This window comes from Vigna unguiculata, chromosome 6 (genome assembly GCF_037176805.1).
Source record: "Vigna unguiculata cultivar grain cowpea cultivar isolate G323 ecotype 2 chromosome 6, ASM3717680v1, whole genome shotgun sequence".
In the NCBI taxonomy this organism is placed as follows: domain Eukaryota; kingdom Viridiplantae; phylum Streptophyta; class Magnoliopsida; order Fabales; family Fabaceae; genus Vigna; species Vigna unguiculata.
In genome coordinates this window covers 41,784,795-41,796,583 of record NC_140797.1, presented here as the reverse complement: position 1 = coordinate 41,796,583, position 11,789 = coordinate 41,784,795, and the positions used below count along the sequence as shown (strand labels likewise).

Sequence of the window (11,789 nt, the reverse complement as noted above, 5' to 3'; positions counted from 1 at the left end):
CCACGGTATTTTACAAGATGAATGACTAAATTGGTTCAAAGTTTCGAAATAGACTAATTTCAAAATTCACTAAAAGTTAATAAACCAAAAACATATTTAATCCTTATAAAAATTATATTAAACTTGGTATCCAAACAAACATAATTCCTTATTCATTACGAATTTGAATTTTCTGCTGGATTTTTTTGTATTGTTCTTCTGTTTCTGTTGTGTCTTCAAAAATCTTGATGATCACTGATTTTAAAATTTTAAAATTTTAAAATTTTAAAATTTTAAAATATTTTTAAAGTACTAACATAGTTTATTTTTAGTGTTCAGCAAAAGACACCACAAAAAATTCAGTAGAGAAATTGGAGTCGTTGGTTACGCTCTTAATACTAATAATTAAAAACTTATTTTATGTAACTTCGTTTTTACTGTTTCGTGTCAAAGTATTTTTGGATATGTAAGATTGTCTGATTGAGTATATTATAGCTTAAATTGATATAATTAAAAAAAAATACAATGAAATTGTGCTTGTTTGAAGGAGAATCTTGATCTACTTTTGAAAAATCAAACACTAAAGAATTTCATCCGAAGAATGCAACACGTTTTTTTTTTCTCCTTTTAGTTTAATGGGAAATCTGTACAGCTTTTGAACGAAATGTAAAAGAAATCTCCAATTGTGTTATGCTTGATTCTTTTCTTTTCACAACCCAACACAAATCCTCAATTCGATAATTTTTATTAATAAAAAATAATGTGTCTTTTTTATTTGAAGAAAAGTAAAAAGAAACTGACACAGGGAGAAAAAGGGAAAAACAGAAATCAGAGAGAAACACTTTTAAATTGAGTTTGTTTTGTGTAGAGAAAGAGAATAAAAAAGAGTGTTAAATCTGGGAAAGATATCTGGATGAGAAGCACTTTTGAATTATGATTTGGCGTGAGAAATCCATTGAAATTATTTGTTTTTGTAAAGAGAAACATCCCCCACCTTATCATTTTGGCATGGATGCATCTTTTTCAGCTTTATCTATTTTTTTTTTAAAAAAAAACATATGATAAGATTGCATAGTAGTTGTTTTGGCAGTAATGTGTTGTGAATTTGACATGTTTATTGTAGCCACTTGTGTTAGTATTAACTATTTGTTGACCCTTGTATGGTATATGGTTTCATCCTCTTTTCTTAGTGTCATCTCTATCACCTGTTTGATATTGTCGGACAATTAGTTTTCAACAACTGCCATTATTTCACCTCAAAACATCTTCTAACATCACTTCAATAACAATATCTACATTCAGCGTGCTTCTATATTTTATTCTTTCATCTTTAATATTCTCACGCCTCCTTAAGGGTTACAATAAATATGTTTTATTCTAACATTTTAAGATACCGATTAAGAATTAAACCATGATAAGTAGGAACATTTGGAATATATATTTTATTTGTGATTAAAAAATGTGTAGAAATTTGCTATGCTCGTGCCGCCGCAAAAGCGCAATTTCAAATCTGCTATGTGTAATTTGCATGTCTAACACACACCACCACTTCCTCTATTCATTATTTTTTCTTTTCTTTATCAAAAGAAAGGAAGGCATCCTCGTTATCATAGCTGAGTTCTACAAGCAAAACATTTAGATTCTCGACCGATACATACGATGTTACGATGAAACAAAAACAAAACTCGTCACCTTTTCTACCATTACAAAAACCGCACACACATTTTTATTCCTTTCATTTATATATAATTATACAAAACTCCTCTATGCTGACATTGGGTGATAGATAGCATCCCCAGATTGAAGCAGGGCTGTGATGTGAATCCAAGATGAAGGGGAAAAACCTTGGCATCGCAGTTCTCACACATTCACCACAGAAAGTCCTTCCTCCAATTAACCTCATCATTGCTGAAATAGAACCCATCCTGAGTCACCATCCAGGAACACGTCCTGTGAATCCCACATCGCTCGGTGTCTCGTGAAGCCTTAAACGCCTCGAAACTCTTCCTCGTACTGTCCCATTTCATGGTACACTTCATGCGATTGCTGCTCCAAAAACTTGGCCTCATCACCCAGCTAAAATCATCGTGCTCCTGAAGGGCACGCCCCCCGAGATCCATCTCCTCGGAAGAACACCAGATCACCAACGGCACAGAGGAATTGTCAGTGAAACCGTTGATCACTCTAACGTAGTAATCGTTGGTGCCCAGCAAGAACCTCGCCCTCTGTACTGTGGCCATCACCATGATAATGGAAGAGGCAACACACAGAATAAGGTAAACACTCACAGAAAGTTTCATGGTCGGTTATCAAAACGAATCTCAATATCAATATCAATATCTCTGTTCTGCTACCTTCTCAGCCTTTATATATATGTGCGTTCCTTCGACACTGTTGTGTCAAAGTTTCACCATTATTTGTGTGCCGTATTTAGTGTACTCTCAATCTTTTTCTTTCTATATTCTTCCAAAATCGCACAATCTTATCATTATGTGAGATCTTTTCCTTTGTTGCCACTTTTTTTTTATGGTCTAGATTTCGCTTTTAAAGCACACCCATGCGACACGATGCCTGTTTATACGCCAAGTTTTATTTTTCTTTATAACATTCTATTTTTCATTTATGCCTCAAATCTGCATCGTATATAATGTCTTGTGTTAATTACTTGTTTACCCTGTTTGTAACAAAAAAAAAAAGTTCATGCAGATAAACCAGTCCCGCGATAGTTTGATTTTATTATACTAGTGAATCATATTTGGAGAAACTGTAATAACTTGTACTCCATCTAATTCTATAGAGTTTTTATTCTATATTTTCATGAATGTGATTTTTATTTATGGATATAAAGTTGTAAGAGAGATAACATATAGTTTTCTGCATGTAGATAAATCGTAAATAGGTATATATTTTTGGAGGAGAAATGGACAGCCACTAGTACTACATTACATTCATGTAAGACAAAAAACAGAGCAAACAATTGTTCAGTTCTGTTTTAAAGGGTTTCGTAATGTGTACTGAATAACTTCAGCATCGGAATCACAATAATATGTAGATTATCTTGAGCCAAGAATATGAAATTTATTTTATCTCAAACTTGGCATTTTAATTAAAGCTTCTTTTTTCCATTTTAATTTAAGTGTTTAGTCTTTCTTCCCAACGAGAAAAAATACATACAAATTGACCACATTCAAGTCATGCAAAACTAGCAATAAATATTTTGTAAAATCGATATTTAATAATCAGTATCTTAATTTGAACAGTTTCATCAAAATCATCAAATTTGAAAATTTAAGTGACTAAAGGTTTCTATTATGCAACGAGAGGTTGAAAATTTAAGTGACTAAATTGTATTTCGGCCGAAAAATAGAAAGGGATGTTAAAAGTAAGTCCATTCTCCATAAATTTCATAACCCCTTTATTCTTCTGTTGTCTGGGCCGAAGCTCTCCTTTTATTAATTGGGCCGAAGCTCTCCTTTTATTAATTGGGCCGAAGTAACATTTAATTAAGGACTATTTCTTCTTGCACCTCCATACACATAGACAACACAAAAAGACAATTTTACCCTTACCTTCTTCCCTCCATCTCCTTCCCCATCACTGCACCCTTAACAAAATGTAAAAATTAAAATACAATGAAGTTGGGAAGAAAAATTCTCTATACAAGGTTCAACTGACCATGATAAATAATAATATCTGCTTTTTTGGAGAACTGTTGTAAAAATATTACATTAATTAAAGTTAAAACTAGAACACTCTACCTACCCTTTTTAATATTTGAATCTTTTATCTTTATTAAAAGAAAATCATTTATCTCTCACAAACCAAACCACAAAAGATAAAAACTTGTTTTACAGCCATTACCTTATTCCCTTCAAAGATACTTTCCAGATTCTCTAATTTGGAATGCAAGTTTTGTACTTTCAATTATACAATTTAAAATATAATTTTTTATATTTCGAATCATGTTTTTTGAAATCTTTTTGAATTGGTTAATTTGAAATTTAAAATAAAAAGAAGTAAAATGAGAATTTAAAAAATATATGAAGGTGAAAGATGCAAGAAGAAATGTTTTAATTAAGCTGTTGGATTACACCCGTATGTGGCATTTGAAGTTCTTTCTTTAGAATTCAGATTTTTTTACTGTTTTTTATTAGGTAATATTAAAAATATACTGTATTAATATTTTAAATATTTTTTAATATATTTTAAAACATTAAAATTAATAATAAATCAATATATTATAAAAATATATTAGAAAAACAGTAAAAAAAAAAATCCAACAAAAAAAAATTCAAATTCCTTCCTTTACCATCATTCACTTTAGTTTCTGTTTATAAACATAGAATTGATTTAAAAAAAAAAAAATTAAAGTTGACTTAAAGTCAATTCCATTCACTTAACTTAACTCACCTATTAGACAAGTCTGATGAGTTAAGAATGGATTCAACAGGTGCTCACCACTACCAACTCTTTAATGTTTTTTTACCTTTTTTATTATTTATAACTTATAAGTTAAGAGTTCTTTAGAAATTAGAATATTTTTTTTATAATATTTAAAAAATTTGAATATTTAATTAATTAATTTATCTAATTAAATAAATTGACATTTTAATTTTTAACAACTAAACATTATAATATTTAGTAAAATAAGTAAATACTTTAACTATACTACTATAAATAGATGAGTGACTCAATCCATTTTTATTATTAATCAATTTTTATTATTGTATTACTAGCGTAAACACAAGCACTATCGCGCGTAAACACAAGCACTATCGTGCGTGTGTACGTATTTTTTGAGTAAGTTAATAAATAAAATAAAAGTATATTTATAAAAAATAAAGTGAAATATATAGAGAAATTATAAAAAAATAAATGTTGATGAATATTAGGAAAAAAAAGAAGAAAGAGATAAATAAATAATTTTATAAACACTTGTAAAAGTAACCGTTAATTTTTAAAAATTTAATAAATAATTAAATTGTAAAAGATAAAATTGAAATTATGAAATATGGACACAAAAGATGGAATCCTCTTTATATATAGTTATAGATAATAAATATATAAAATAAATTATAAAAAAAAATATTTTTAAATAAATCAATCCATAAAAATAGATTATAAAAACACTCAAATTAAACTAATGATAAATCAATCCGTATAAATCTAATTTACTCACTTTCAAACTCATTCCATGGTTTCTTATGATATACACCTAACAGGAAGTTACCTTTCAATTTCAAAAGTTACAAACTTTGATTTGAATGGAATACTTAAGAACTTAATAAAAAAATTTATTTTACATAATAACTCATCGATAATCTGATTTCAATTAACAGATTTTTTTTTTCTTTTTGCGTGTAAACTTAAAAAGTTTCTATGAATGTCACTTGCTTGTATACACAAACAAATAGGAACTGGTAGTTTTGTTTTTTAATGATATGAATTTTTAATCAGAAAAATAAAGGTAATCAGCACTAATTTACAATATATATATATATATATATATATATATATATATATATATATATATATATATATATATATATATATATATATATATATATATATATTCTTTGGTTATTTCTCAATGAAAGATTTGGTGCAAAAGCAGCATGATTATGCAAGACACTGCTGATGACAGTGATGTTGGCAAATATAATGACAGACATGAAACACTAACAGACAATAATTGTTGGTCATTCTGGTTAATGAAGTACCTATGTGAGGACAAAGAACAACAATATATAATATATCAATTTAAAATTAAGAATCTGAAAACATTATGAATTTAAAAGTCCACTAGGTACCATCATTTTTATTTTTATATTTAAGTTTAGAAGCATTAGCAAGTGTGAGGTCAGCTGCATCAAACACAAATCTGAGTACACCAATTAAAAATGTCCTAATTTCTGTAAAAACTTTTTTATGATCACTTAAAAAAATTAAATCCAAATAAGATTTTTTGGATTCTATTTGAAAACATGAAGGTAAGAGACAATTTACGAGATTACTTTAATCATAGAACTTTATTAAGATGGTCGTTGGGTTGGATTTCAACTGGGACTATGTAAATGCTCAACTAGTTGGAGAAAAAGAATAAAGTTAGCTCAAAAAGTAAAAACCACTAACAATGTCAACCCCCAAAAAATTGAGTTTTTAATGGGCCCTAATCTTTTAAACTCTTGTTCACATCGTAAGTCAAAAGGCCCATTTCACTTACCTTTTTCTTTTCTTTTTGAACTTTCACTTTCCAATTTAAAAATATGTCTCCTCTATCATATTTACTTTTTAAAGATCACTTTATTCACAAGTTCCACTCAACTATTTTTTTTTTCTTTTAAAATCACAGCACTCAAGTTTCAACCTAAAACCTTGTGAGTTCTTTACAATAACTAGAATAACATTAATCAATTATAATTTGTCTTCTTATGCTGCCTTAAACTTGAACTCTTATTCACTACAAAACTTAAGCTCTCTCACCAATTCATCTTTTGCATGAAAAAAAAAAAAATTATTCCACATGATGTTCACAAGTAATATTTTGATAAATTCATTATTTTTCTTCTATCAAAATATGAATTGTTGTCAGATGAGCTATTGATAATAAGAGATCCTTCACAGGCTATGAATCCCTTTAAAATAAAATTTGAGACCTACATGTAAAAAAACTATATCATGGATATTTGGTTGTCATTCAATACAGTCAATTTTAAGTATAATAAAATAAATAATAAATAATAAAATAATAAATATGAAGTGAAAGTAAAATTTTATAATATCATGATTTTGACTGTTACAATTTTTTTTTTCAAATTCATCTTCTATATCTTGTAATTTATTTTTCTTATTATTTAATTTTGGTATTTCTTTATATTTTTTTATAGTAGAATATATAAAAAAATTGATATTGATATGTGAATGTAGTAAAAACAATTGTTTGCAAAGTTGTAATTCATGTACAGAGTTGTGCACTTTTGTTTTTAAGTGTGATGAAAATTTTTGTTTGATTTAGAATTACTTTCTGGGCATGTGATGGTCCACAAAACTAGCATGATAGTACATTATTTCCTTCCATTAAAGAGCTCTCTGGTTACAATTAATGTCAGTAAATGCACCAAAAAGCAATCATAATTTTTTTGAGATGATATCCAAAAGGTAGCCAATAATCAACATTTTCACAGTCGGACTTTAAAACCTCTCAAATTTTGAAGCTGTCACTTTGAACTTTAGAACAGTATTAACCAAGCATTTGAAGAAGGTTCAGTGATACCCTTTTCTTTAGTTGAAAAAATCCTGCTGGGAAATTAATAAGCAGTGAATGAAAAGCAGTAAGCATAATTGGTGAATTGGTTTGGAACAGTTATCTGCATTCTGCATAAATTTGTTGAACACTATTCGGTAGTAGTTGATAAATATTGCAGACAAATTGTGCTGTTATGCTGCAAGTCCAACTTAAAAACATTATGCAGTACTTCAGTCTACTCCATGCATTCAATTAACACAGTTCAATTTCTGCCTCGTTAGTGTAGCAGCGCAGAGATCCTCTGGGTAAATGAACCAAGTTACTCTGTTAAATCTGATCATTTCACAAGTTTTTCTCTAACAAGAAATTTGACACCACCAAGTCTACAGCATTTTTTTTTTCCTAGAAATTATTTGGTGATTTTGATGACCCACCAAAAATCCAAAACTTCTGTGACATTGGATTCAATCAAAATGGTAACAACAAAAAACTCTGACCCCTCACTACCCACTTAGCAAAAGAAAGAAAAACCAAATCCCAAAGTAGCAGTCAACAACTTTCTCAAATTAACACTCTAAATTTTACAGAGCATGATAGTCTAGTGGCCTATTATGCACCACTTCTTCACCCTCTTTAATTTGGTCTGCTAAAAATCTTAAGAACTCTGCAAGGCTGCAAAGGAAAGATATGTTTATTCTCAGGTTCAAATACCCTTCATGGCATCACAAAGCCTACCATCTCCTATGTGACATTACATCTAACACTAGGTAGGTGTATGTATGTGTGTGTTTGAGACCACACTCACTCACTCACTTTCCCTTGGATTTCGAAAAGCTGCAGAACTTTGCACTTTAACATGTTGCAAAGGAACCAAACAGTGACCATAGACATGCTTATTCAGATTCTTTAATTCAAACACAGCAGATAAACAAGTAAATAAAAAAAAAGAAAAGAAAAGGTGAATTTTGCTTGGTGTAGTTCTAAAAGTGCATGTGAAGCGTGAGACACACATATGATAACTGCTATAAACAAAAGTGGAAAGCGAGGGGTCTCACGCGGAGCATAGAGAAATTCACTCTCTCCTCTTTCATTCATCTTTCTGCTCTGTTTCTGCACTCACCATAACGCAACATTGACCCACCAATACAGAAAACTCCTTGTGCTATTTAACCATATCTTCAATTTTCTTTGTCAAAAATACACAAACAAATTCAGATTAAACAAATTTAGCAGCAACGTGATTGTGACTCAGTACCTTACAACTTTGGTTGCATCTATGCATTCTGTCCTATTAGATTAAACCCAATCATTTCTTCTAATCAACCCTATTACAGTAAAATTAGCTAAATTTGAAGAAAAAATTGGTGATTCTGAAAAGGGTAGCACAGATTTTAGAAGAATAATATAGATTTGAAGAAGGGTAGGGAGAGAATAGAGAATAGGGCACGAGGCTCGAAACCACAGTGCCTTTCGCACTCAAACTTTAAAACGCCTCGAATTTCAAAAGCTGAAAAGGATATCATCCTAAAGCCAACCAAAACAAATTACACCCTTCACCAATACTATATTTATATCCCAAATCACAAGATGCCTTATGCATCATATTCCCAAGTATGTATCATCATCATATCATATGTCTCTATGTTACTTGTGGGGACATGCATACATACACATAAACACATGCATACTGTATGTACACTTTCTAAGTCAATGGCAGCAAGGTTTCATCAATTCAGAAATATTTAGATAGCATATGAATGTATCAAATTCCTGAAATAAAAAAGTTTAACCTGTAATTTCAAATTACAAATCTAGTCTAATTCTGATTATTATCTTTTAAAAGTTACAGCTTTGTAGTTAGATTCTTATAAAATATAAGTGATAATAAATAAAAATGAGAAAGATAGTAATATACAAGAAAAAATATATTAAACCAATAAAATTAGTTTTCTGATAGAGAAAATGTCAATTTTTATATGGATTAAGCTTATATTTTATTTTTCTTTGAATTTTAGAGTTCCAATTTGAGTATAAAGTTATATTTCAAAATTGTTTCAGTGAGTTAGGTTTGATTTGATTAAAAATTAAAGCTTTGATTTTAGAAAATGTATGGATTTGGTGTTAGATGGTAGTTATACTTTGTTTTGATTGAATGATGGAAAAGAAAAAAAGAAGAGGAAGATGATGAACTTAAAATGGCAAATGGGAAGTGTGAAATGAGAAGCATTTGAATGAACAGAAATGGAATAAGAGACAAAAATAGGCAACACGTGTGGGGCCTTCGCTTACCTAATTGTCTTCTTTCTTGTCACTCAAATCACTCCATGCAATGCAACAGATGTGTCTCATTATTAGATTTAAAATTTTAACTATGATAAAACAAAATTACCACCTCTTTTTTCTTCTTTTTTTCCCTCAATAACATCATATTTGAATTCATGAAAAAAAAAATGATAAATTTATACTTTGTTCCATTTATCTATTTTTAATACCAATAGTATTGATGCAAACTATTTTATAAGTCAATTTTTTTCTATTAAATAAGAATCATAACTTTAATATTTTTGCTTTTATTTAAATAAGGTACAAATTTATTTTTTAATAATTTTATCAAATAAAAATTAAAATTTATAGAAATTAGGCTTATTATTATTATTATTATTTAGATACTTCTATGTTATATAATTTATTTTGATTATTATATTGTTTACGAGATATATTTTATACTTCACCACACTAATATCGATTGATGGTAAAATTGTTAAATTTTTGTATTTTAGAAGAAAGTCCAATTTGACACTATTTTTACTTTATTTCAAATATTATATGTTTACTTAAAAAATGTTATTTTTACTTTATTTGGAATTTGAATAGAAATATGGTAAGATATAATATAACATTAATAATAAATACATAATATAAAAAAAATGCATTAGTTAAAATAGATACCAACACATTTTTATATAAATGATAAGAGCTAAGAACCAAATAAAAAAAAGGGGATTGGAGAAACCCTCAATACATATTCTATCAATAAAAGCATAAGATTTTAGTTATTTTAAATAAACATTTATAATGTAACGAGTAATTTAAAAAGTTTCATTAAAAAACTACCAACTATAATAAGTTCTTAGTTGGTTTTCTTTCAAGGTAGTTTTAAGAAACATTAAACAGGTAGAAGTTAGATTAGGTGGCTAAAGTTACATTTTCTCTTATACACAGAAAACATAATCTCTGCACTTAAATTTAGGAAACTAAATTCGAATTTTTTGACTTGAATGAGTGTAAATTTGAGTTGGTGATGAAGGAAATAAAGAAGATGAGATGAGTATTCGAATTCCATGGTTGAAAATAGTAGTGACAGACAGTAGAATGGTGAGATGAGAGAGAGGAACAGAATCCATGGGATAAGGTAGGGACATGACAGGCACAGAGTTGTGTTGTGTTGTGTTGTGATGGATCAACAGAACCATGTCGTCATCCCTTGTTTTGACCATATATATTTACTCTAATTTGTAACCCAGATTCTGTGGGCCCCACATATCTCTTCTGCATTTCCCTTTTTATTTCTTTATTTCTTTCTAAGTCAAAAAATTACAAAGCATTCATCTTTCCAATTCTGCTATAAAGCAACTAATCATCCCTTCGGTACAGTGTGAAGACAGCAACAAAAGGGTCACCTTAATTTTTTGTTTGGACCATTTAATGTTTAATGCAGCGAGATATATATTACTAGGTACACAAAGTATCATTAACCTAATCTTTGTCTCAATTAAATCACAAAGCTTCATCATTACATCACTAGAAAGAAAGCGCTGATTCATATCCTTTAGACATGCAACAAGGTCTTCCTTTGATCTCGCTATCAAAACATTCGGGCACAACACAACACAACACAAAAACAAACATCATCTTTCATACATTGCATAATGTTGGTTTGTGTTGCATAATAATGGTGTTACTTGTGTCGTGATGAGCATCTTCACAGGACTCAAACACATCACAGCAATGGGAAGTGTAGGTGAGAGTAGGTGCATCTATTACTTGCGTGTCACTTTCATGTGCATCCTTGTCATGCAGAAAGTTCTCTACCACCCTAATGTTTTCTTCTTTTTCTCATACAATAAGGTTGAATTTGGTATATGTTTCTTCTGACACAATCTTTCAGAATTACCCCATCTTGCACATACTCATCATATCAAATCCTTGGACAAGATTAGAAGACTCTTCATACCCCTTTTCTTCTTTCGTCCACTCTCACATGCCCATAACGTTGAATGTTTCCCATGACGCAAAAATATCTTGTTCAATCACTTTTGCACCCTCACCAGATTCCTTCTTGTCACAACACTTTATGCAGAATAACAAACACATCAAATTTCAAATTAAATACTAGCCTCTTTTTGCTTAAAATAATATTTACAGAAAAGCTCATTATTATCCTACAACTTTGGTATGCACCATAATTTCTTAAAAACAAATCTGCAAATTTTTAAACACTTCAACATGCAATGACTCAAATCTCATACAGCTGGATGGACTTCAGTTGGATTTGGATTTCTGC

The 11,789-nt window shown here is 29.3% G+C and overlaps 1 protein-coding gene across 1 annotated transcript; it reads right to left on the bottom strand.

Moving 5' to 3' along the window:
• Nucleotides 1-1,583: 1,583 nt before the first annotated feature.
• LOC114188957 (Plant self-incompatibility protein S1 family) lies at nt 1,584-2,453 on the bottom strand. The gene has a single exon (XM_028077639.2). It carries the CDS (start codon nt 2,277-2,279, stop codon nt 1,848-1,850), a length of 432 nt encoding a protein of 143 aa, XP_027933440.1. The 5' UTR covers nt 2,280-2,453; the 3' UTR covers nt 1,584-1,847.
• Between the last annotated feature and the right edge of the window lie 9,336 nt (nt 2,454-11,789).